At 41.3% G+C, this 26562-nt stretch overlaps 1 protein-coding gene across 1 annotated transcript; it reads right to left on the reverse strand.

Annotated features, from left to right (window-relative positions):
- Positions 1-645: 645 nt before the first annotated feature.
- RDH11 (retinol dehydrogenase 11) lies at positions 646-26336 on the reverse strand. The gene is made up of 7 exons (XM_030855306.3): positions 26179-26336; positions 23460-23578; positions 22023-22178; positions 20745-20849; positions 19955-20164; positions 16434-16623; positions 646-3396 (listed from the first exon to the last, which is right to left on the reverse strand). Exons 1-7 carry the CDS (start codon positions 26244-26246, stop codon positions 3294-3296), a joined length of 951 nt encoding a protein of 316 aa, XP_030711166.1. The 5' UTR covers positions 26247-26336; the 3' UTR covers positions 646-3293.
- Positions 26337-26562: the final 226 nt, after the last annotated feature.

The following is a 26562-nucleotide window of genomic DNA, read 5'->3' on the forward strand; positions in this document are numbered from 1 at the left end:
CCTGACGGAAAGTCGGGCGGGCTGCGCTGCCCGGGCTACTCCCGAGGGAGCGGTGGCGCTCGGGCGCGAGCGGCAGTCTCGGAACTCCGGAATTAGTCAGTCCGGGGTTGGGAAGAGCGCCACGGCGGAACGGACTGTGGGAACCCGCGGGCCCGGCGGCGCGGCCGCCTCTCTCCCAGGCCTCGCCTTCTGGCGAGGGGCGGACGCTGCAGTGCATGCCGGAGGCTGTAGTTCGGCACGGAAGACACTCAGACTCGGAAGTCAAGCATTGCTGGGGGCGGTAGTTCTGCCGTCGTCGCGGTCGTCAGCGTGACGCTGACGCGCAATGATTTGGTATCAGTAGGCGCCTGGTCGTTATCTTCTCAGTCGTCGCACTGTTTGGCCACCCTTACTTTCTCAGTTCACATTCCGACTGTTAGCTTTCAGTTCTTGGAAGATAGCTGGGCCAGGTTCCTGCCTGCGCTTGAGCTTAAAGCACTTTTACTGGGGAGTCAAGTCACCAGAGTCACATTCTTTCAGAAGTGGTCCCCGGGCAGTGCGACCCCCAAAATATACGCTCAGCCTCTAGCGGCTGGGCACGCCGTGCATTCACTCAGCAGGTGTTTCAATTTAAGCGTAGCCTTTGTGCCTGGATCTGGGCATGTGTTGAATAAAAGATTCACTCTGACCTTGGGTAATTTATGTATTATTTATATATGTAATATATGTGTGTGTACATATGTATATATGTAATTTATATGTGTATTATTTATATGTAGTGAGCAAGGCGGACCTGGCTTCATCAGGTCTCTTTCTCAGTAAGTGTATGTAATGTGTTAACAATTACGAAGTCTTTTCCTGCACTCCGTGGGTTTTCATGGTTTAGTGGACGAAAATTCCTATTTTCACTGATGGTGTGCCTATGGAGCCCGTTCTGAAATGTTTGCTTGGCAGCCCAATACTTAAGACTGCCCACACGTATTAAAAGACATATGACTGTTCAGAGGGAAATGATTTGGTGATTTATATCTCCTGGACCCTTATTAGACTGAGTTCAAAGACCATTTATTCAACAAACTTTTGTTGATTTACTAATATTCATTGAGCATAGAGAGAGAGGGAAAAGTCAGGTTGTTAGTGGCAGTGTACTGTAGGTCCCATAGCATTGTGTTATAGAAGGGACAAGTACAAAAAGGAGAGGTAACAAATAGCCTGGGATGGAAAACATGATCTTTGAACAGCATCATAAAAGATTAGTAGAAAATGGGTGAATGAATAGTCAAATTATCACACAACCCAAGTTAATGGAGTTTGAATTGAGACTGTACTGTGGCTAACTATGGGACAAATTATCCTCATGAACAAGAAATGATTGCATAACCGTAGTAATGAAAAGTGTTTTCTTCTTTTGACTCTAATTAAGGTTTCATTTAATTGTTTTCTTCTGTTGACTCAAATTAAATGTTTAATTGTTACAGTTTTTATTCTGGTAAATAAAAACATAAATAATCAAATTTTTTAATTTGTCATTGACAGTTAATATAAATTAAGTAAAATATTAACTCAGTTCTGCACTATTATCAAAAGTTTTCCAATTTTTCCATAAAATGACCATGTCTAAATATATATCCTAATGGTCAAAACAAGTTCAACAAAAGATTATTTACAAATATGAGAAGACTGTGGTCCTATAACTCTTTTCTCCACAAAAGTGAATATGTAAATTGTTAGTCCAAGAAAATCACAAACTCTATTAGAAGAATGTACTCCAAACAAGTGATGGAACAGTACCAATTTCTCAGCCTTCCTTTGGCAGCATTACTTTTGATAAACATTCTCCAAATAAACTGTAGATTTCTAGCAAATACAGTAGACATTTTAATCTTGTCAAGATAATGTAAGGAAATGCCCTGAAAGATTTTTAAATTGACTATAATTACCGATATCAGTCCTTAAGACAATTTTGTTGAATAAATAATTGGGGGTTTTTTGTTTGTTTTTTTTTTGGTTTTGTTTGTCTGGGTTTTTTTCTACCACATAGGTTGATTGGTGCTTAACATAGTGCCTTTCCCGTCTTACTTGAACTCAGGTGGTCACCCTCAATTCTCCTATTGCTGGATATTACTAACATATTTAGCTGTTGTGTGAGTGTGTGTGTGGTTTTTTTTAAAACCCTTTTCTAGTCCCTTCATTGCCTTTGCATGCATTATCTTCCAGGATTCTTCTCTTTTTTGGACTTCTTCCCTGCCACCCATGTGCTTCTTGGTGGGTAGTTATCAGCATATACAGAGTTCATTTTCCATTGTATCAAAGACTGAATGACACAGGTCTGCTCTGTCTCTGATTATTTACCTGCACAGGGGTCCAGTTTAATACTGTTCCTTTGTGGCTATTTTGAATACTCCCAGCTGCATAAATACACAAGAACACACACAAAGATATACTCAGGGACAATCACTAAATAGCCTTTCCCTTCTGGTTTTCTAAGAGAAACGAAGGCACAAAAAGGAGGCCTCCATGGATCTAGGGTCAGTAACTGAAGTCAGGTGGCCTATCTTCTCAAGCTGCTTCTTTCACTACCCTCTTGCTGATTTGAGAAACAGCAGGAAAATGAATGACAGTTTAAATTTGATTTTTATTTTTGCCTTTCCCCAAGTTTCTGCCATCCTGTAAACTCTACCAACTTCTTAGAAAAGGAAGCTCTTCTGTGGTCTAGGCATGTGAAAGTGTTTTAGCAGCAGTGGCTTTAGGTTGTCAGAGATAAAGCCATGCCACAATCCAGATTCAGTGAAGTTTCCTGAAAGAATCCAGACGTTGGTGCCATGATGGTTTTCTTAAGAGGTGAGGGACAAGCCCTGCTCTTGAGCCAAGCCACTGTGACTCCTGGAGTTTAGCTAAGGCTAAAGGATGGCCCCCTTGAAGGCTGTTTGGTTGGGAGGAACTACATTGTGGACAAAGAGGATAGAAACTAATCCAAAGTGCCAGAAATTAACCCCTGCCATAGCTTAGGTTCTCCTAGGTAGTAGGCTTCAGAAGGAAGATATGAGCTTGGAGGTCATATGAAGGTCTACTTATCCTATATTATCTCTAGTAACTCTGGCAGTAACAGGAGCAAAATAAATCTGGACAAATGCGAGGTGTTTAGATGAATCTGGCAGTGTACACGGGGCTGTTACCAGACATCAAGCAGGTGAGGCTGGAAGGTTTGCTTTCTTTGTGCTCAAGGTTTTGGCCATCCTGAAGGAGAATCATTTTGGCAGGGAGTACTTAGTAGTCTACTGCAGGCTTCTCTTGGGTCCAACTGCCATCACCTGTCAATCCACAGGGATGCCCAGCAGGTCACAGCTGACATCCCACAGCCGCCTTGCTACTGTCTCATTACGAGCCTGCGCAGAGACCCATGCCACACGGCAGTCACTGGAAAGGAAAGAGAAAGGCTGAAAGCACAGGGTTGAGAATGGAGTCTGCTCTCTGCCTGGGATAAGGAACACAACAGAAAAACAACCCAGGGATGACATGTGCTCTGGGCGCTTCACAGGACCAGTGTTTGCCCTAATTCTGCATCCTCCAATGTTTACCTCAGAGAAAATGTAATTACCATTTTAGGGCTCACTAGACCACACCGGCTCAGAATGCTTTGTTTGATATATAATGTGTACCATTTAGTCTTTATATTCCCCTGTGTGTGTGTGTGTGTGTGTGTGTATATATATATTTAACTGTAATATCAGTGCCTGCCTGACTCCTGTGTATGTCCATCTTGTTCAAACATGTCTCTAAGCTTCACTCTATAGGACCTTGTACAGTGTCATGTAGCTGAGATACTGCTATTTACATTGGTCATAGATGCTTGGAGTGGCTAAAAAAAAACCCTTCTTCCTTCTGATCTACCTGCAGTTATAACTGTTTTTAAACTCAAAGAACAAGCAAAGTCAGCTTCATAACCAACAAAAGAAGTAAAAGATGATAGCAGAAAAGAAATGGTAATAACAAGGTCCCAGGTGTTTCATATACCTTCTCTTCATTGTTGTAACTACAATTGTTTTAAGTCCCCATTAAATGCCGGAGGGGTGTCCCAACTTTTCACCACCCAGAAAAGTTTCTCAAGGATAATTCTTTTACTCATGTTTGTATTCTCTGCATCTAGTACACAGCAGGGATTCAATGGAGGGTTATTTTCTTTTTAAATGATTGAGTAAAAGGCTCACGATCTTTGACGTCATGTGAGAAACAATTTTTAAAACTATACCGTTTCAAGAAAACTGCTTCCTGGACCATCTAAGCAAACTCTGAAGGTAAAAAGGAGAGTTGATAAGTCTGAAACAACCATGTGAAGCAAACCCCTAACACTATGTCCATTAAAACCGTGTTACTCAAACTCTGGGCTGTGGACAAACAGCAGGATCTCTGAGAACTTGCTAGAAATGCCAATTCTTAGGCCCCACCCCAGACCTGCTGAATCAGAATCTCTAGGATTGAGGCCTAGTAATCTGTTTTCAACCAGTTCTCCAAATGTTTCTTAAATACATGAAAGGTTGAAAAAAAATACTTAAAGATAACTTTGCATTTAAAAAACAAGCCTTATAAGTGTAGTACTTCTGTTTAAGGGAACTCACCAATACCACCAGCAAAACCTGCCATTTCTGAGTGAAAAGACTATCACTGATGACCAAGAGGGTCTGGATGACTCTCTGGAAATGACTTGGCCTCTGTAGGCCTCTACAGCCTCCAATGCACTAAGCCTTAAATTCCTTCTAAGTTTATGGTGAACAGCAAATGATACAAAGGACATGAAAATCCCCTGTAAGCTAAGACATGCTGTAAAAATTATTCAAATACAAAATTCAAATATTACATACAATAAGAACTACTGAAGTATGGTTATGACATCAGCATGGTCATGATGCTGATATTTCCAGTGGGACTTTGGTAAGTATTAATCAGTATAGGTAAAAGATTGACCAATTTCAAAACTTACTATAAAGCTACTATAATCAAGATAGCATTATACTGGCATAGGGATACACATGTAAATGAATGGAATAGAATTAAAAGTGCAGAAGTAAACCCTCACATTTACAGTCAATTGATTTTTGGTAACACTACTGTTATAGACTGATTCATGTCCCCCCAAATCCATAGGTTGAAGCTCTAGCCCCCATGTGACTATAATGAAGATAGGGTCTTTAAGGAGGTAATTAAGGTTAAATGAGGTCATAAGGGTGAGGCCTTAATCCAATAGAACTAGCATTCTTATTAAGAAGAGAAGGAGACACCAAGAATATATGCACACAGAGGAAAGGCCATGTGAGGACATAGCAAGAAGGTAACCATCTGCAATGCAGAAGAGAGGCCTCACCAGAGACTAGCCCTGTCAGCCTCTTAATCTTGAACTTCCAGCCTCCAGAACTGTGATAAAATAAATTAATGTCATTTAAGCCATCTAGTTTGTGGTATTCTGTTATGGCAGCCCCAGATGGACTAATACAGCTATCATGACAATTCAGCAAAGAGAAAATAATCTTTTCAACAAATGGTTCTGGGACAATTGGATATCCAAATGCAAAAGAATGAAGCTGGAACCCTACATCATACCATATACAAAAATTAACAAAAATGGATCATACGGAATTCCCTGGCAGTCCAGTGGTTAGGAGTCTGCTCTCACTGCCAGGGGCCCAGGTTTGATCCCTGGTTGGGGAACTAATATCCCAAATGCTGTGTGGCATGGCCAGAAAAAAAAGGAGAGAGGGCAAACAGCAGAAGCAAGAAGAACTACAATTCTGCAGCCTGTGGAAGAAAAACCACATTCACAGAAAGACAGGCAGAGGACTTTGTACCAGATGAAGGAACAAGATAAAACCCCAGAAAAACAACTAAATGAAGTGGAGATAGGCAACTTTCCAGAAAAAGAATTCAGAATAATGATAGTGAAGATGATCCAGGACCTCAGAAAAAGAATGGAGGCAGGGCTTCCCTGGTGGCACAGTGGTTAAGAATCCACCTGTCAATGCAGGGGACACAGGTTCGAGCCCTGGTCCGGGAAGATCCCACATGCCACGGAGCAACTAAGCCTGGGCACCACAACTACTGAGCCTGCACTCTAGAGCCCACAAGCCACAACTACTGTAGCCTGCGCACCTAGAGCCTATGCTCCACAACAAAAGAAGCCACCACAATGAGAAGCCTGTACACCTCAATGAAGAGTAGCCCCACTCACTGCAACTAGAGAAAGCCCGCATGCAGCAATGAAGACCCAACAGAGACAAAAATAAAAAAATAAAATAAATTAAAAAAAAAAGAATGGAGGCAAAGTTCAAGAAGATGCAAGAAATGTTTAACAAAGACCTAGAAGAAATAAAGAACAAACACCTAGAAGAATTAAAGAACAAACAAACAGAGATGAACAATACAATAACTGAAATGAAAAATACACTAGAAGGAGTCAATAGCAGAATAACTGAAGCAGAAGAATAGATAAGTGACCTGGAAGACAGAATGGTGGAATTCACTGCCACGGAACAGAATAAAGAAAAAAGAATGAAAAGAAATGAAGACAGTCTAAGAGGCTTCTGGGACAACATTAAACACAACAACATTCACATTATAGGGGTCCCAGAAGGAGAAAAGAGAGAAAAGAACTGAGAAAATATTTGAAGAGATTATAGTCGAAAATTTCCCTAACATGGGAAAGGAAATAGCCACCCAAGTCCAGGAAGCGCAGAGAGCCCCAGGAAGGATAAACCCAAGGAGAAACACGCCGAGACATATAGTAAACAAATTGACAAAAATTAAAGACAAAGAAAAATTATTGAAAGCAACAAGGGAACAACAACAAATAACATACAAGGGAACTCCCATAAGGTTAACAGCTGATTTCTCAGCAGAAACTCTACAAGCCAGAAGGGAGTGGCACGATATATTTAAAGTAATGAAAGGGAAGAAACTGCAACCAAGATTACTTTACCCGGCAAGGATCTCATTCAGATTCCATGGAGAACTCAAAAGCTTTACAGACAAGCAAAAGCTAAGAGAATTCAGCACCACCAAACCAGCTCTACAACAAATGCTAAAGGGACTACTCTAAGTGGGAAACACAAGAGAAGAAAAGAACCTACGAAAACAAACCCAAAACAATTAAGAAAATGGTAATAGGAACATACATATTGATAATTACCTTAAACGTGAATGGATTAAATGCTCCAACCAAAAGACACAGGTTTGCTGAATGGATACAAACACAAGACCCATATATATGCTGTCTAGAAGAGACCCACTTCAGACCTAGGGCCACATACAGACTGAAAGTGAGGGGATGGAAAAAGATATTCCATGCAAATGGAAATCAAAGGAAAGATGTAGTAGCAATACTCATATCAGATAAAATAGACTTTAAAATAAAGAATGTTACAAGAGACAAGGAAGGACACTAGATAATGATCAAGGGATCAATCCAAGAAGAATATATAACAACTATAAATATATATGCACCCAAGCTTTTGCACAGCAAAGGAAACCATAAACAAGACCAAAAGACAACCCTCAGAATGGGAGAAAATATTTGCAAATGAAGCAAGTGTCAAAGGATTAATTTCCAAAATTTACAAGCAGCTCATGCAGCTCAATAACAAAAAAACAAACAACCCAATCCAAAAATGGGCAGAAGACCTAAATAGATATTTCTCCAAAGAAGATATACAGACTGCCAACAAACACATGAAAGAATGCTCAACATCATTAATTATTAGAGGAATGCAAATCAAAACTACAATGAGATATCGTCTCACACCAGTCAGAATGGCCATCATCAAAAAATCTAGACACAATAAATGCTGGAGAGGGTGTGGAGAAAAGGGAACACTCTTGCACTGCTGGTGGGAATGTGAATTGGTTCAGCCACTATGGAGAACAGTATGGAGGTTCCTTAAAAAACTACAAATAGAACTACCATATGACCCAGCAATCCCACTACTGGGCATATACCCTGAGAAAACCAAAATTGAAAAAGAGTCAGGTACCAAAGTGTTCATTGCAGCTCTATTTACAATAGCCCAGAGATGGAAACAACCTAAGTGCCCATCATCAGATGAATAGATAAAGAAGATGTGGCACATATATACAATGGAATATTACTCAGCCATAAAAAGAAACGAAATTGAGCTATTTGTAATGAGGTGGATAGACCTAGGGTCTGTCATACAGAGTGAAGTAAGTCAGAAAGAGAAAGACAAATACCATATGCTAACACATATATACGGAATTTAAGGGAAAAAAAATGTCATGAAGAACCCAGGGGTAAGACAGGAATAAAGACACAGACCTACTGGAGAACGGACTTGAGGATATGGGGAGGGGGAAGGGTGAGCTATGACAGGGCGAGATAGAGGCATGGACATATATACACTAACAAACATAAGGTAGATAGCTAGTGGGAAGCAGCTGCATGGCACAGGAATATTGGCTCGGTGCTTTGTGACCACCTGGAGGGGTGGGATAGGGAGGGTGGGAGGGAGGGAGACGCAAGAGGGAAGAGATATGGGAACATATGTATATGTATAACTGATTCACTTTGTTATTAAGCAGAAACTAACACACTATTGTAAAGCAATTATACCCCAATAAAGATGTTAAAAATATATATATATATGCACCCAACATAGGATAACCTCAATACATAATGCAACTACTAACAGCTATAAAAGAGGAAATCGACAGTAACACAATAATAGTGGGGGACTTTGACACTTCACTTACACCAATGGACAGATCATCCAGACAGAAAATTAATAAAGAAACACAAGCTTTAAATGACACAATAGACCAGATAGATTTCATTGATATTTACAGGACATTCCATCCGAAAACAGCAGATTACACTTTCTTCTCAAGTGCACACAGAACATTCTCCAGGACAGATCACATCTTGGGTCACAAATCAACCCTCAGTAACTTTAAGAAAATTGAAATCATATCAAGCATCTTTTCTGACCACAATGCTATGAGATTAGAAATCAATTACAGGGGAAAAAAGGTAAAAAACACAAACACATGGAGGCTCAACAATACATTACTAAATAACCAAGAGATCACTGAAGAAATCAGAGGAAACCAAAAAATACCTAGAGACAAATGACAATGAAAACACGACAATCCAAAACCTACGGGATGCAGCAAAAGCAGTTCTAAGAGGGAAGTTTATAGTAATACAATCCTACCTCAAGAAACAAGAAAAATCTCAAACAATCTACCTTTACACTAAAGGAACTAGAGAAAGAAGAACAAACAAAACCCAAGGTTAGTAGAAGGAAAGAAATCATAAAGATCAGAGCAGAAATAAACGAAATAGAAACAAAGAAAACAATAGCAAAGACCAATAAAACTAAAAGCTGGTTCTTTGAGAAGATAAACAAAATTGATAAACCATTAGCCAGACTCATCAAGAAAAAGAGAGAGAGGACTCAAATCAATAGAAATTAGAAATGAAAACGGAGAAGTTACAACAGACACAGCAGAAATACAAAGCATCCTAAGAGACTACCACAAGCACCTCTATGCCAATAAAATGGACAACCTGGAAGAAATGGACAAATTTTTAGAAAGGTATAACCTTCCAAGACTGAACCAGGAAGAAATAGAAAATACAAACAGACCAATCACAAGTAATGAATTTGAAACTGTGATTAAAAATCTTCCAACAAACAAAAGTCCAGACCAGATGGCTTCACAGGTGAATTCTATCAAACATTTAGAGAAGAGCTAACACCCATCCTTCTCAAACTCTTCCAAAAAATTTGCAGAGGAAGGAACACTCCCAAACTCATTCTATGAGGCCACCATCACCTTGATACCAAAACCAGACAAAGATACTACAAAAAAAGAAAATTACAGACCAATATCACTGATGAATATAGATGCAAAAATCCTCAACCAAATACTAGCAAACAGAATCCAACAACACATTAAAAGGATCATACACCATGATCAAGAGGGATTTATCTCAGGGATGCAAGGATTCTTCAATATACGCAAATCAATCAATGTGATACATCATATTAACAAGTTGAAGAATAAAAACCATATGATCATCTCAGTAGATGCAGAAAAATCTTTTGACAAAATTCAACACCCATTTATGATAAAAACTCTCCAGAAAGTGGCCATAGAGGGAACCTACTTCAACAGAATAAAGGCCATATACGACAAACCCACAGCAAACATCATTCTCCATGGAGAAAAACTGAAAGCATTTCCTCTATGATCAGGAACAAGACAAGGATGTCCACTCTCGCCACTCTTATTCAACATAGTATTGGAAGTCCTAGCCACAGCAATCAGAGAAGAAAAAGAAATACAAATTGGAAAAGAAGAAGTAAAACTGTCACTCTTTGCAGATGACATGATACTATACTTAGACAGTCCTAAAGATGCCACCAGAAAACTACTAGAGCTAATCAATGAATTTGGTAAAGTTGCAGGATAAAAAAATTAATGCACAGAAATCTCTTGCAGTCCTATACACTAACAACGAAAGATCAGAAAGAGAAATTAAGGAAACAATCCCATTTACCATTGCAACAAAAATAATAAAATACCTAGGAATAAACCTGCCTAAGGAGGTAAAAGACCTGTACTCAGAAAACTATAAGACACTGATGAAAGAAATCAAAGATGACATAAACAGATGGAAACATATACCATGTTCTTGGATTGGAAGAATCAATATTGTGAAAATGACTATACTACCCAAAGCAATCTACAGATTCAATGCAATCCCTATCAAATTACCAGTGGCATTTTTTACAAAACAAGAACAAAAAAATCTTAAAATTCGTATGGAGATACAAAAGACCCCTAATAGCAAAAGCAGTCTTGAGGGAAAAAAACGGAGCTGGAGGAATCAGACTCCCTGACTTCAGACTATACTACAAAGTTACAGCAATCAAGACAGTATGGTACTGGCACAAAAACAGAAATATAGATCAATGGTATAGTATAGAAAGCCCAGAGATAAACCCACACACCTATGGTCAACTAATCTACGACAAAGGAGGCAAGGGTATACAGTGGAGAAAAGACAGTCTCTTCAATAAGTGGTGCTGGGAAAACTGGACAGCTACATGTAAAAGAATGAAATTAGAACACTGCCTAACATCATACACAAAAATAAACTCAGAATGGATTAGAGACCTAAATGTAAGACTGGACACTCTAAAACTCTTAGAGGGAAACATATGAAGAACACTCTCTGACATAAATCACAGCAAGACCTTTTTTGATCCACCTCCTAGAGTAATGGAAATAAAAACAAAAATAAACAAATGGGACCTAATGAAACTTAAAAGCTTTTGCAAAGTAAAGGAAACTACAAACAAGACGGAAAGACAACCCTCAGAATGGGAGAAAATATTTGCAAACAAATCAACGGACAGGGCTTCCCTGGTGGTGCAGTGGTTGAGAGTCTACCTGCCAATGCAGGGGACGCGGGTTCGTGCCCCAGTCCGGGAAGATCCCACATGCCGCGGAGCGGCTGAGCCTGCGTGTCCGGGAGAGGCCCCAACAGTGAGAGGCCCGCGTACCGCAAAAAAAAAAAAATCAACAGACAAAGGATTAATCTCCAAAATATATAAACAGCTCATGCAGCTTAATATTAAAAAAACAAACCACCCAATCAGGCCAGAAGACCTAAATAGACATTTCTCCAAAGAAGACATACAGACGCTCAGAAGCACACGAAAAGCTGCTCAACAGAGACTTCCCTGGTGGCGCAGAGGTTAAGAATCCGCCTGCCAATGCAGGGGACACGCATTCGAGCCCTGGTCCGGGAAGATCCCACAGGCTGTGGAGCAACGAAGCCCGTGCACCACAACTACTGAGCCTGCTCACCTAGAGCCTGTGCTCCGCAACAAAAGAAGCCACTGCAATGAAAAGCCCACAAACCGCAACGAAGAGTAGACCCCGCTCGCCACAAATAAAGCCCACGCACAGCAACAAAGTCCCAACACAGCCAAAAATAAACAATAAATAAATATTTTTAAAAAAGCTGCTCAACATCACTAATTATTAGAGAAATACAAATCAAAACTACAATGAGGTATCACCCACCTCACACCAGTTAGAATGGGCATGATCAGAAAATCTACAAACAACAAATGCTGGAGGGGGTGTGGAGAAAAGGGAACTCTCTTGCCCTGTTGGTGGGAATGTAAATTGATACAGCCACTACGGAGAACAGTATGGAGGTTCCTTAAAAAACTAAAAATAGCATTACCATATGACCCAGCAATCCCACTAGTGGGCATATACCCAGAGAAAAACATAATTCAAAAAGACACATGCACCCCAATGTTCACTGCAGCACTATTTACAATAGCCAGGTCACGGAAGCAACCTAAATGCCCATCGACAGACGAATAGATAAAGAAGATGTGGTACCTATATACAATGGAATATTACTCAGCCATAAAAAGGAACGAAATTGAGTCATTTGTTGAGATGTGGATGGATCTAGAGATTGCCATACAGAGTGAAGTAAGTCAGAAAGAGAAAAACAAATATCATATATTATCGCATGTATGTGGAACCTAGAAAAATGGTACAGATGAACCGGTTTACAGGGCGGAAAAAGAGACACAGATGTAGAGAACAAACGTATGGACACCAAGGGGGGAAAGTGGCGGGGGTGGGGGTGGGGGTGTGATGAATTGGGAGATTGGGATTGACGTGTATACTCTGATGTGTATAAAATGGATAACTAATAAGAACCTGCTGTATAACAGGGAGATCAGCTCGGTGCTTTGTGACCACCTAGAGGGGTGGGATAGGGAGAGTGGGAGGGAGGAAGACGCAAGAGGGAAGAGATATGGGGATATATGTGTATGTATAGCTGATTCACTTTGTTATAAAGCAGAAACTAACACACCATTGTAAAGCAATTATACTCCAATAAAGATGTTAAAAAAAAAAAAGAACCTGCTGTATAAAAAAATAAATAAAATAAAATTCAAAAAGAAAACCAAAAGGATCATAGACCTGAACTTAATGTTAAAACTATAAAACTGTTGGAAGAAAACAGTAATAAATCTTTGTGACCTGGGGCTAGGCAATAGTTTCTTAGATAAGACACCAAAAGCACAAGTGATAAAAGAAAAAATAGATAAATGAGACTTCATCAAAATTAAAAACTTCTGTTCTTCAAAGGACACCATGAAGAAACTGAAAAGACAAACCAACAGAATGGGAGAAAATATTTGCAAATCATATACCTGATAAAGGACTCATATCTAGATTATATAAAGAACTGTTACAACTAAACAACAAAAAGACAATCCAATTTAAAAATGGGCAAAGGATTTGAATAGACATTTCTCCAACAAAGATATAGAAACGGGCAATAAGCATATGAAAAGATGTTCAACATCATTAGCAGGAAAATGCAAATGAGAACCACAATAAGATACTACTCCATACCTACTCAGATAGCTAATATCAAAGGACAGACAGACAATAACAAGTGTTAACAAGGATGTGGAGAAATTGGAACCCTCATATACTGCTTGTGGCAATGTAAAATGGTGCAGCCACTTTGGAAAACAGTCTGGTAGTTTCTCAACAGCTAAAGTAGAGTTAAAATATAACCCATATTCCAGTGAGATTCCATTTCTGGGTTTATACCCAAGAGAAATATCCATACAAAATGTGTACATGAATGTTCATAGCAGCATTATCTTAATAACCCAGAAATGGGAAAAAAATCCAAATGCCCATCAACTGATGAATGGATAAATGAAGATGGTGTATCCATAAAATATTTGTCAATAAAAAGGAATGAAGTATTGATACACCCTCTAGCATGGATGAACCTTTAACATGTAATGCTAAGTGAAAGCCAGTCACAAAAGGCCATATATTATATAATTCCAACTGTATAGGCAAATCTATAAAGACAAAAAGTTGATTAGTAGTTTCAGGCAGAAAAGAACAACCAGTGCAAAGGTCCTAAAGCTTCAATCAAGACAGACTTCTATGTTCATGTCTTGCTAGTGGTCTACATGGCTGCTGTTGGATCTTCAAAATGCTTAAAATTAAGAATCCATTGTACTGGAAAGGCTCTTCAAAAGTCAATTCAATAATTATGGATTTGAAGCTGACTCTAAGCCATTCAGTCAAAACCAAGATAGAGGGTTATTTCATTTTAAAAAATCTCCAGGGAAGAAGATTCCAGTCACTCTTGAAAAATCATTCCAGTGTACAAAACTAAATAATCTATCTTCTTGCACTTCAGACCTGCATTTCCAACTATCCGCTACACAGTTCTACTCACATATCTTATGGATAACACACTTAACATGTACAGAGCCGGGTTTGTTACGTAGTGGGCAGTTGTTACTCTTTGGTTGAACACCCATCCCACATTCTTTTGGCAATAGAAACCTGATTTCTTTCTATGGAATTACCTCTTCTTCTTGGATATAGTTTGAAGAGCCCATTAATCAAATGCCTGCCTGCCCTCCTGTAGCCAAGTGAGTGGGGGTGAGAGGATGGAGGCGATGATCGGGGCAGGAAGGAGACCCAATGCTTCCTCCCTGGAGAGTGGATGGTGAGCAACACAACAGACTGAAGACAGCTGGCGTTCACTCACTCCAGCAGCAGGGTCCTGGCCAGCTGACTGGCCATTCTGCCTGTTCGAAGCCTGACTCTTCAGTCTTCCCTTCGAACCTAGGAGTATCCCCATATTTTAATAAATTCTCTTCTTGCTTATGTTAGCCAGAGTCCATTTCCACTGGTTTGGAATCAAAGAACCCTAAGTTATACACATTATTTATCTACAACTTCTGTCTCAGTTAATGTCACAATTAATCTCCTAATAAGTCAGGCTTGAACCCAGGTCACCAAATCCTCCTCTACCCCCTCATTGGTTGGTCATCAAGTGGTAAAAATTCTGCCTCCTCAGGGTCTCTCACTTAAATCATTCTCCTCATTCCGGCTGTCATTACCCTACATCAGGAACTCATTCTCTCTCATTTGAGGTACTTCATTCATTCATCAAACGGAGTTACTAAGGATATTTTTCTAAACCGCAGACCAGATTGTGGCTCTCTCTGCTGAAACAACTTCTGTGGCTCCTCTCTAAGCCTGGCATTATAGACCTTTCATGATCTGACTGTCTACCTTTCATTTCAATCTGAATTTATTTACAGCCCTTTCTCTAAAATTTCAGATTATTTCCACAAAATCTTGAAGGTGGAGGTGAAACCGTGTTAAAATTTTGATCTTATGTGATATCTGGAACTTGCTTCAAAATAATATGGAATGAGAAAAATATGGGAAGGGGTAGTGGATGGAGATGAGGCAGGATTGGCCATGGGTTAATGGTTGTTGAGGTTGATTACGGGTATATGGGGATTCAACATGCTATTTTGTCTACTCCTGTGTACATTCAAAATTCCCTACAATACAAAGTTTTAAAAGTCTTCACTTATTCAAGAAGGGAGTCCATTGATACTATTTTAGTCCTGAAGGCAATGGAGAAATACAGATTCAAATTCTTTTTAAAGTGAAAAAATAGAACTAGGAGTCCAAAAAGGAACAAAGAAAACTAGATTGACATAAAAAATGTAGGAAGAAAAGAAAACCAGAAAGCATAATCATCCATATAAAAGATGGCATGAATAAAATCAAACCTAGCAGTTACCACAAAAAAATATGAATGGGTCAAATTCCCCTATTAAAAGATAAAACATCAGCATCATTAGAAGCATCATTAACTACCCTCATCCCTAGAGTCAAGAGACAAAAGCCATATTGGACAATGTACTTTTTTAAAAAGGTAAGGTATACATATAGACAATGGAATATTACTCAGCCATAAAAAAGAATGAACTAATGCCATCTGCAGTAACATGGATGGACCTAGAGATTATCATACTAGGTGCTAGGTGAAGTAAGTCAGACAGAGAAAGACAAATATCATATGTCATCACTCATGTGTGGAATCTAATTTTTAAAAATAACACAAATGAACTTATTTACAAAACAGAAAGAAACAGACTTACAGATATCGAAAACAAACTTATGGATACCAAAGGGGAAACATGGTGGAGAGGGATAAATCAGGAGCCTGGGATTAATATACACACACTACTATATCTAAGATAGGTAACCAACAAGGACCTACTGTATAGCACAGGGAACTCTACTCAATATTCTATGATAACCTATATGAGAAAAGAATATGAAAAAGAATGAATATATGTATAACTGAATCACTTTGCTGTACACCTGAAACTAACACGACATTGTAAATCAACTATAGTCCAATATAAAATGAAAATTTAAATAAATAAATAAACACCCGCTCCCCCCCCCAAAATAAAAAGAGTATGGTATACCAGACAAATCCAAATTATTTCCTGTGGGCAATGAAATTCCATCTTCAAAAACAGATACATTCATACCTGAAATGGTTTCCACTTAGAACTTCAAGACCTTCTGTTAAGGCACAGTACAGGCTGGTCTGGGCTCCCTGCTGAGGGGTCTTGATGAAGAAGGAGAAAAGCCACCAAATCCATCTCATGAGGGATGAGTGCCGAACCAATTCAGAGTGGACTGTGCCAGGGTGTACAGAGTACGTTGTAACGCCACAGCCTGATGTGGGGATGCCATATAGAGAGGGGAAGACAGGACTTTATGTTGCCAAGTGGCCAAAGAGAGCAGAAGACATGAATAAACATTTGCCCCATGTGGACTCCCTTCCCATGATGCAATCGCAGGCACTCCTCACAGTAATTTATACCTTCATTTCACGGATTACAATTAAGGCTCAGAGAGGTTATTAACTGCTCGGAAGCAGCAGAGCCAGGACCTCTCAGAAGCACTTGACATTGTTAACCACTCTCATCCTAAAGCTGCCTTTTCTCTGGCTTCCATGATCCCACACCTCTTCTGGTTTTTTTAACCTTTCTGGATGCATCCTCTTGTTTCCTTGACCGGTTCATCATCTTCTACCCAAACTTTAAATGTTAAGAGTTCTCATGGCTCACTAAATTCCCTCTCTGTAACTTCACAGCACTCATTTTTATCTATGGTCCAAGTGGCTCCTTTTAACTCTTGGCTGACAATAAAAGGCAGTATGATGTGGTGGTTAAGGGTATGGACTTTGTAGTCAGAATGCCCAGTTTCAAATCCAAGCTTTACCACTCACTAGCTGTGTGACCTTCCTGATGTTGTGACTTAGTTTCCTCATCTGTAAAATAGGGATAATTATAATACCTACACCTCACAGAGCTGTTCTCAGGATTAAATGAGTTCATGTGTAAAAGAGCTTAGAATACTGTCTGGTGCATGATAAGTGCTAAATGACACTTATGCATGTGCTATTTCAGGTCCCCAATTCTCTTCTAGAAACCCTGGGGTCAGAAATGTTTCCAATTTTTTAAATTTTATTATATATATATAAAGTGTCTATTACCTACTCTCCCTAGTACAGGTGAGGTTTTGCTGCCAAATGAGTTTTGGTATCAAGCTTAGGAAAAAACTGAGTTTTCAGGCCTTTGTGGATTTCACAATTACAGAAAAAGGACTGTGGACCTGTATTATTTTCCACTTGACATCTACTCTAGATGACCCAGAGTAATGCAGACTCAGAGGTCCAAAACTGACTTCATATATTTAAGGCCAGACCTGGTTCTTGCAGTGTTCCCTACACTTTCAACCAGGCAGGCACACAGGGCCAGTCCTTAAGGATCCACCACCTCACCATACATCTCCAATCAACAGGCCCTGCGATTTTCACATTCTAAATATCTCTCAGGAGTGTCTATTCCCCTCCGTCTCCACCACCCTAGTCCAAGCTATCCTCACTTCTTACCTCAACCACAGAAATCACCTGCTGTATCCACTCTTGCCCTCGTTTTAAAAAAGGATTCCATTTTAACGGCTTTCCATTGCTCTTAGAATAAACACTAAAACCCTTACTGTGGCCTCTCTGGATCTCACCTTCACCAACCTTACCAGTCTCAGCTCAGACCTCTTGCTTTCTACATTCTAACTATGACTGCCTTTTCTCAGTTTCTCAAGCAGAGACCAGACCTTCATGCATTCTCTTCCTTCTACCTGGAATGTTCCTCAGCCCCCTCAGCTGCCTCACCCCACCCACACTGTAACCCATTTAATTTCTTCTTTTTTTTTTTTTTGCGGTACGTGGGCCTCTCACTGTTGTGGCCTCTCCCCTTGCGGAGCACAGGCTCCGGACGTGCAGGCTCAGCGGCCATGGCTCACGGGCCCAGCCGCTCCGCGGCATGTGGGATCTTCCCTGACCGGGACACGAACCCGTGTCCCCTGCATCAGCAGGTGGACTCTCAACCACTGCGCCACCAGGGAAGCCCTAACCCATTTAATTTCTAATCATCCTGCAAGGGCTCAGCTTGCAACTCACTCCCTCAGAAAAGTCCTTCCTGATCCTTCAGACTGAATAAGGTTCTCCCCACCACCCCCCTGCCAATCCATTATAGGTCCTCGTAATTCCCCTTTATAGCATTTATTACAATTATAATTAAATAACAACAACAAAAAGAAAACTGTCTAGACGTTGTTTAGGAAATGAATAAACTAAAGCACATCTATACTATGAAATACAATGTGGCCAACAAAAGTAATGGGGTAAATCTCTATCTAGTACATGGAAAGATCTCTAAGATGCTGTGTTGGAATTTCACTTCCTTATGTATGATATATACATATGTAAATGCACAAGAAAATAATTGGAATGGTGCACATCAAGTTGTTGACAGTGGTATCTTGAGGGTAGAAAAGCAGAAAGGGAAGAGAGGAGAATAACTCTATATACTTCCATCTTATTTGAACTTTTTACAATGAGAATTACTCATGCATTACTAGACTGATTTTACATGTGATTTTACATGTGACAGTTGTATAAATACTTGCTAATTATTTCTCTCTCCCATTGGATGTGAACCACTCCACCACTCCACTAATCCAGTGTGTAAAATAGCATGGACATTGGCATACGTGGTTGTTGAATGGCTGAATGAATGACTCTTCCGTCATGCCCAGGTTTCTTTCATTGCATCATAGCTATTTCCCACTTAGTCCTCATACCTATCAGGTTTTCTCACTCGTGTAGCCTCTGCTTTTATCTGATCCTCACAGCTGGGTCCATCTCTCCACTTCCAGGCCACCCTAGCTCCCTGACCAACCTTTGGGTAGTTTTCACCATCCAGTTACCCTGATCCATCCCAAGCTGATAAAGGATGTTATGCCCTGGGCACAGACACAACTCTCCATCTCACAGCTGTCCATGTGGTTTGAGGATCCTGTTCCAATGATGGAGCTAATATGTCTGATACCTTCAGCCTAAATTCTGCCTGCCTTAATCCTAAGCAACTCTAATTGTCCACCCTGGATTTCCCGTTCTATTTATTGGAAATCCATAGTAGACCATTCCAAGGATCTCTGTTTATTTGTGACTGGAGACTGCCCTCCTCAAGCATACATTTCCCTCTTATATGACCCTTTGTTATTAGGGAGACCCCCTCCATAGTCCCAGCACCTGTTTTATCCCAATGGTTGTAGCCAGTGCCAGTTCTGGTCCCTCCCTTCTATCTAGTTTCATTACGAGTCAAAAAACTTGCTTTGTTCATGAGGCCTGAATTAATCATGACAATAACCCGTGAAGCAGTCCCATTTTACATATGAGGAAATAAGTCTTGAAAAGTTAAACAACTTGCTGCAGGTCATGCAGCTAATAACTGCCAAAGCCCAGCCTTCAGAATTTTCCCGTTACCTCCCAGTCACCTCTAACATTCACTTGTGGGCTGTTTACTGAAACTATACCCAGGTAGAGCCATGGAAGCAGGTCCTGTCCAGAGGATGGGCTCCAGAAAACAGTTCCTATTCCTGTGGCTTTTAGCTACTTCCCATTGACTCATGTCTCCACACTCATTTCTTCTAAGCCTACCTTTTAGCCTCCGGGCCAGTTCCTGGGTAAAGAGGATGTTGGCTAACTTGCTGTGACAGTAGGCCAGACCTGCATGGTAGAACTTCTCACCCTGCAGGTTATGGAAGTGGATCCTTCCCAGGTGATGTGCTAAGGAAGACACATTCACTACCCTTGATGGGGTTGATTCCTTCAACTTCTCTAGCAACAGGTGGGTCAGGAGGAAGTGACCTTTGAGAAAAAGTAGAATTAACAGAGTTCAGGGCCAATGGGAGGGTGAAGGGAGTAGTGGTGAGCCGGGCTCAGCTATGGAAGGCAGAGCATTCAAGAATAAGGCTTTTTGTCTCATTAATTCATTATCAACTACAGAATAAGTTCAGTGACGGTTTAGGGAAATAGGCACAACCAAAGACATGAGACATCTTTCTATGAGGTAGGTCTGGATTATGTGAATACGAATATGAAGTCATGTCTTATTCCAACTTTGAATAACATCGCTGTTTAAGAGCAGGTGGCCTCTACTTGATGCTGGCCACAAGGGTCTCTACAAAGAAAGCAACACAGCCCCCAATCCAATTAGGTTGTTCAAAAATATCCTAAGGTAAATTGAATCTGAAGCACAGATTAAAAAGTGGGAGGAACCTCAAGCGAGCCTGAGCTTTCAGGCAGGACAACACTATTTATTATACATTTATAGTCTGTTATGGCCCAAAGGTCCAATCACACCGCAAAGAAGGCTCCATGTGACCCTAAGTTTTCCAAGGAGAACTTTAGTTTCCCTCTAGCTTTGTGATGAGACACAATTTCTTACCTAAGTGGTTGACTCCCATGTGCATCTCAAAGCCGTCGGCTGTCTTGGAGTAGGGACACATCATCACTCCTGCGTTGTTGATCAAAATGTGGAGATGCTCTTCCTCTGCAGGGAAGAGGGGATGGAGTGTGGAAGTGGCCAGCCACAGCTGTTACATCTTTGAAATCTGCCCCATACCCATGCTTTGAAAATGAGGACGCATGGCTTCAATCTTTCCTCTATTTTCCCCTCATACTTATTTTGTATTGTTTTTTCATTTTAAGACTTCAGTTGAATCATACATACTCTTAATACAGGGCAAAATTCCACCTGACACTACCAAATGGCCTTTCCAATCTTTCCAGTTCAGGAGCTACTTACTCAGTGCTTTTGGGAAGTGTTCTGTCTATCTCTCCCAACAGAAAGACTTCCCAAGCTGAATGGGAAATTCCAAAACAAGAGGAAAAGGATACTCTCTATGCCTCCCTGCCGCTCGGATTCAGGCCCACAAAGAAACACTGGTTTCACCGCTTTGTTTCATCTGCCAACTCTCTCTTATGATTTATTTCTTCAAATGAGTTGTAATTTCTGACTAAAAGTATATATCAGTGGAAGTTGCTTCCCTTGGGAGGTCTAGATCCCTGGGTTATGAGGGAATAAGCCTTCAGGGTGCTCTTGGACTCAATTTTGATGTGATACTATGGGGTTTTACATTAAGTTCTCAGCTCAAGTTTCTTGCACCGGTTGGTGGTGTGAATGAATTCCCCACCACCCCATAAATGATGTCAGCTTGAAGTTCTAATTTCTTGCAGATTACGGTTTATCCATCCATGTTCTAAAGAGATGTTAAGCTTCTTTGTCACGTCCCTGAGCTGGTGGCCTGGGGTTTTTTTTAAGCTCCCTGTACCAAGGACCAGATGGCTTTCTGTGAATCCCAACCTTACGTGGAGCCTCAGATACAGACAGCAACCCAGCCCTCAACATCCTGAGGTCTCATCTCCTATCCCTGTGTGGATATTTGGACTCCAGACCTTAAAGCCCATTTTGAGTTCTGGTACACGTATGAGATTTCTGGCTTTAGTTCTTATGCACTGCTATGAACCTTTGAATTCACTTTTTGTTTCTGCCTCTTGAGTATTTCCCTTTGTTACTAATGAGTTCAGCTATGAATCATAAGTTTTTGGCTATATTTTGTCTAGCATTTCTATGTGTCAGAGAGGGAGAGGAGTCTTTTCCTTTTAGCTAAGTCTGCCATGTTGATTGCAAGACCCACAGCATAGTCTCCAGTTCCACACTTACCTGCTAAGAAGCCCTTAGCAAAGGCTCGAATAGATTTAGTATCAGCCAAGTCCAGTTTCCGCACCAACACCTGTTGGTTCCCTGTCATGATCTGGATCTCTCTGGCCACCAACTCCCCCTTTTGCACATCCCGGCAAGCTAAATATACACGGGCTCCTGTCAACCAACATATAAAAGAGACAAACTGTCGGCTCTGTTTCTGAGTGAGCATCAAAGACCTAATACTAATGTTAAATGTTATTTTCTACTGTTTTTTTAAAAAAGGAATTACCCCTACTTGATACAGAGGTATCTGATGAACAAATCAGAAAAGAAAAATAAATCAATAATATTCATTGTGTCCATTATATATAGAACATTGTACTAGTGTCAGACCAGCAAATCAGCGGGGCACTTGGAATGTTCTTGAATTCCAAGACTGGGAGGAAATAATGAGAACGGTCATCATTGCAAGGGATAAAAGAGCAGTAGCAAGAAGAAGACCTAAATAGACATTTCTCCAAAGAAGATCTACAGATGGCCAATAGGCACATGAAAAGATGTTTAACATCGCTAATTATTACAGAAATGCAAATCAAAACTACAATGAGATATCATCTAACACCAGTCAGAATGGCCATCATTAAAAGTCTACAAATAACAAATGCTAGAGAGGGTGTGGAGAAAAAGGAACGCTCCTACACTGTTGGTGGGAATATAAGTTGGTGCAACCACTATAGAAAACAGTATGGAGTCTCCTCAGAAAACTAAAAATAGAATTACCATATAACCTAGCAATCCACTCCTAGGCATATATCTGGACAAAACTATAATTCAAAAAGATACATGCACCCCTATGTTCATAGCAGCACTATTCACAATAGCCAAGATATGAAAACAGCCTAAATGTCCATTGACAGATGAATGGATAAAGAAGATGTGGTACATATATACAATGGAATACTACTCAGCCATAAAAAAGAATGAAATAATGCCATTTGCAGCAACATGGATGCAACTAGAGATTATCACACTAAGTGAAGTAAGTCAGAAGGAGAAAGACAAATATCATATGATATCACTTATACATGGAATCTAAAATATGACACAGAAGAACCTATCTACAAAACAGAAACAGACTCACAGACATAGAGAACAAACTTGTGGTTGCCAAGATGGGGGTTGTGGGGGATGGATGGACTGGGAGTTAGGGATTGGCAGATGCAAGCTATTACATATAGAATGGATGGACAACAAGGTCCTACTGTATAGCGCAGGGAGCTATATTCAATATCCTATGATAAACCACAATGGAAAAGAATATATTAATAAAAGAATGTATATATATGTATAACTAATCACTTTGCTGTACAGCAGAAATTAACATTGTGAATCAACTACACTTCAATTAAAAAAAAACAACAGTGGCAGGAGGGAATTACAAGCAGATGAATTTGCCTCTTTGAGCTAGCTCTTTGGCTGTCTCCTTCCCGATGCCTGTGTTGGCTCCAGTGACCACAGCGACCTTCCCAGGAAGCTGGATGGTTGATGTACACACCCCGCTGGACAGCATTTTCCTGCAGACAGAGGAGAGCTCATCAGTTCTTCATTCTCTTTGTCTCAGCCAGAGATTCCTGCAATGTTCTCGCGTCTACAGGTCCCAAGGCTGAGGGCTGTTTTGGTTCCTTCTACTGCTGGCTTTTTATAGATTAAAGGAAGGTTGGAGGAAAGAAAACAAAATTTTCTGCTCTTAAGATTTTCTTGCTTCGGCTTCCCTGGTGGCACGGTGGTTAAGAATCTGCCTGCCAATGCAGGGGACATGGGTTCGAGCCCTGGTCCAGGAAGATCCCACATGCCATGGAGCAACTAAGCCCACGTGCCACAACTACTGAGCCCACGTGCCACAACTACTGAAGCCCACGCGGCTAGAGCCCGTGCTCCGCAACAAGAGAAGTCACCGCAATGAGAAGCCCGTGTGCAGCAACGAAGACCCAACACAGCCAAAAATAAAAATAAATAAATAAGTAAATAAATTTATTAAAAAGAAAAAGATTTGCTTGTCCAAATGTTTCTGCTCTTGCTTGAGGACAGAAGTGATTCTATTATAAGGGCAAACCTTAGCACTGTTCCCTGCAGTTACAAGAACTGATGAATATCTGTTTAGCCAGGATCCTGGTGGAGCTCTTTCTTAGGCTTAGGAAATCACAAGACTCAGCCTAGAAAAAGAAAGAACTGGTCCACTGATGTTAATCTGTCCATAACTGTCACTTTATGGTCTTAATAAAACAGCTTACCCAACACAAAGTTAAAATTATGAAAGCTTGTCAACCTGGACAAAACGAACAGAAACACACACACACTTAAAAATAAGACAAAGAGGGACTTCCCTGGTGGCACAGTGGTTAAGAATCCGTCTGCCAATGCAGGGGACATGGGTTCAAGCCCTGGTCCGGGAAGATCCCTCATGCCACGGAGCAACTAAGCCCGTGTGCCACAACTACTGAGCCCGTGTGCCACAACTACTGAGCCCGCGTGCCACAACTACTGAAGCCTGTGTGCCTAGAGCCCGTGCTCCACAACAAGAGAAGCCACCGCAGTGAGAAGCCTGCGCTCAGCAACAAAGAGTAGCCCCTGCTTGCCGCAACTAGAGAAACCTTGCACACAGCAACGAAGACTCAATGCAGCCAAAAATAAATAAATACATTTAGAAAAAATAAATAAATAAGACAAAGAATAATGTTAATAAGTACAAAGGGGAACTGAGATTCAAGTCCTGGTTTCACTAATTTGAGTCCTTCTTCCTTCATTCTGCTTCTCCAGAAGAATGAATGCACAAACAGATATTAGTAGGCCTCGGATTGTTTTTTTCTCTGCAAATCTTGGGGGCTCAATTTAAAACAATTTGTTGACTGGGAGATGCATTTTTAAGAGCATTTCAACCTTTTTCATTGAACTTAGAATTGCAAAGTGCACACTTCTAGCCACTCAAGTTCCTGCTTAGAACACACAGGCCACGAAGGAAGCAAACTAACTCAAGGTGACCACCAACGGATATCTTCCTCCTCAGAACAAGCCTCCCTGCTGTTTCCCACATTCCTTCAGCTTTAGCTCCAGGAGCCACAACATACCAGGGCCTCTACCCAGCTCTTCCTTCTGCTTAACCAGCAGGAAGAAAAGAGACAATCAACTATGAAAGTCCAGCTCTGGTCGAGCCCCCATGACCTAGCTCGGTGGTTTGGAACATCACCCTTGGAGTGCAACCTTCCTTAGAAAAATCTTGCTGAGGTATGAGCACTATTTTCAGTTCAGGTTCAACTCTTCAGTGAGATTCTATGGGGATAAGAGGATGTCGTGGCAGAAAGAGATAAAAAGCAGCGTTTCGCCCCAGTACCAACACCCATGTGTGCCTAGAGGTGGAAGGACTGCGTGTGCAGAGGGGAGGAAAAATACAACTGGAGGAGGGGCTCGAGGGAGGTGGGGAGAAAGGGAAGGGGTGAATGTGGTAAGAAACGGCAGAGGGTGATCTAGCGCGCCTTCCAGTTCCACTCAGACAGTGACCGCGTCCCCCTTCCCCCGCCCATCCAATCCCCACCGAGGGAAGGAGTGTGTGTCTTCAGTCACTGGTCCACCGTCACTACTGGTGATTTACTCAGCACCAATCAGCAGTGTGCAACTCGCTGCTGATTCTCCGGGGCACTCAGCCAGCCATTGGCTGATGTGTCACCTGGTCAAGAGACCACGACCCTCAACCTCTCCTCCCCACCCCCAAACCCCAGAGCAGGGCTCGGACCACCTCCCACCCCCAACTCCTGCTGCGAAGGCAGGTAGTAGGCAGGAGAATGTGATGAAACCCTTTCAATTCTCTCCTTTACTACATCTGTCCAGAGAAAAAGCAAATCTAACAGCAACAAGAGAGCAAGCAATGGAGCTGCAGATGTCACGATTCGCACTGAGGAAACAAAGCAGGGTGCTCCGGACTGCAGCCCCTTCCCACGGCCTGGGGTCTCCTGGTATCGCCCTCCTCACCCAGGACCTGCACCTCCTCCGACCAACCGAACTCCCCTACTTGGAGCCCCGCGGGGAGTCTTCCTTTCCTTCTTTTGAAGAACAGAGCTTCTATGGGGATGAATATTTCCCCCGAAGACTTCTCAAGAGAAGGCAATACATTTGCACAGACCTGATTTGGGGTGCAGCGATGTACAGGAGAAAGGGGAGGAGGAGGAGCACGAGCAGGATCCCAATCATCTCGCGGGGAGGCAGGTGCGGCTGCCGGAGGTGAGCGAGATGCCCCAGCGGTGCTCGCCGGCTGTGGCCTCTCTTCCAAGACACGCCCTAGTAAAGTGCGACAGCCCGGGGAGTAAAGCTGTCTGGGAAATGTAGTCCAAAGCTTGGCATGTGAGCACGCTGTTCCCAGACGCTGAGAGAAGCTGAATCTTGCACCAGATACGCAACGGGTCCCCAACCAGCTAGGATCTAGGGCCTTTGGGAATCATCAAACCAGCTCTCCCATGGCCCTTCTGGCCACCATGAAATCTCCCCAGTCCTCTCTGTGCCGGTGCCT

The sequence above is a fragment of the Globicephala melas genome, chromosome 2 (genome assembly GCF_963455315.2).
Source record: "Globicephala melas chromosome 2, mGloMel1.2, whole genome shotgun sequence".
Taxonomy (NCBI): domain Eukaryota; kingdom Metazoa; phylum Chordata; class Mammalia; order Artiodactyla; family Delphinidae; genus Globicephala; species Globicephala melas.

What these genes read in the sequence shown, in the direction of transcription:
- RDH11 (XM_030855306.3), bottom strand. Translation starts at nt 26,246, where the DNA reads ATGATTGGGATCCTGCTCGTGCTCCTCCTCCTCCCCTTTCTCCTGTAC. An exon ending in CAAAGAGCTAGCTCAAAGAG is followed by an intron (nt 22,179 to 23,459) that starts GCAAATTCATCT and finishes GTTGGTTGACAG; the next exon opens with GAGCCCGTGTATATTTAGCT. An exon ending in TGCTAAGGGCTTCTTAGCAG is followed by an intron (nt 20,850 to 22,022) that starts GTAAGTGTGGAA and finishes TCTTCCCTGCAG; the next exon opens with AGGAAGAGCATCTCCACATT.